At 45.6% G+C, this 897-nt stretch overlaps 1 protein-coding gene across 1 annotated transcript; it reads left to right on the top strand.

The window, feature by feature from the left end:
* Positions 1–425: 425 nt before the first annotated feature.
* On the top strand, positions 426–623 carry H257_13160 (hypothetical protein; the record flags this gene model as incomplete). Its single annotated transcript, XM_009840619.1, has 1 exon — positions 426–623. The coding sequence occupies one exon, from the start codon at positions 426–428 to the stop codon at positions 621–623; it is 198 nt and encodes a 65-aa protein (XP_009838921.1).
* Positions 624–897: the final 274 nt, after the last annotated feature.

Genomic DNA, 897 nt, shown 5'->3' with positions numbered 1-897 from the left:
CATTAGACTATCAACTCAGACGTGGTTGGGGTACGAATTGGCTAGACACTGTACCTACCCCGACAACGCTACATAGCTGTAATCGCATCACCAGTGATAATGAAAATGATTGGCTGAATTCTGAAAAACTGATGATATATATAGTACTATTAATAGTACTCCCTACGTTTCAAAACAAGTGCGCGAGTTTCAGGAGGGTGTATATGACAAGTCTTGGTATTCTGAAGGTAAATTGCAAACATGGTGTCGCCTACCTGAAATTGAAACACGCTACTGTATTGTGATTGGATCATTAGAAGAGCAAACCAAGAGGATCTTTGGTAATGTGATGATGAGCGGTAAATCTCAAGAGGTGAAGCCATTACTCCAAAGTTGCATACAAATTTACATATAAAACATACACTTCCTAATACAAATATTCGCAAATGACAACCAAAAGGCGCAACCTCACCGACGACGAGCGCGAGGCCATCCTTCGCGAAGTCTTGCTTCACAGCAACGGCAGCTACATGGCCCGACTACCGAGAGGATCCAGTCAGGTGCAGGTGGACAAGTACAATTGCCACATGTCTACGATTCGCCTGGTCCTTGCGGTCGCCAAGCGACAGGGTCAATCACTGTGACGAAGGACGTGTATCGTACCTTTTTGCTGGACAAGGTGCTGCCTCACGACGACCGCACCATCAAGCTAAAGCACGATAACGCCCGTCTGACGCACAGCTCAAAGCAGCATTGGCCAACTACGAGACCATGGGCTGGTCCATGTCACTTGTCCCTTAGGGCATCCCCACCGGTGCGACTGTATAATCAGACTGTAAAATACCGTTTTACAGTTCCTGTATTTTGATTTTTGTCAACTCCAGCGGTAAAACTGTAAAACATCCGAATACATGTAAT

Source organism: Aphanomyces astaci, assembly GCF_000520075.1.
Source record: "Aphanomyces astaci strain APO3 unplaced genomic scaffold supercont1.45, whole genome shotgun sequence".
NCBI lineage: Eukaryota > Oomycota > Saprolegniomycetes > Saprolegniales > Verrucalvaceae > Aphanomyces > Aphanomyces astaci.
The sequence above is the reverse complement of the archived record's forward strand: the minus strand, read 5'-3'. Positions and strand labels throughout refer to the sequence as shown.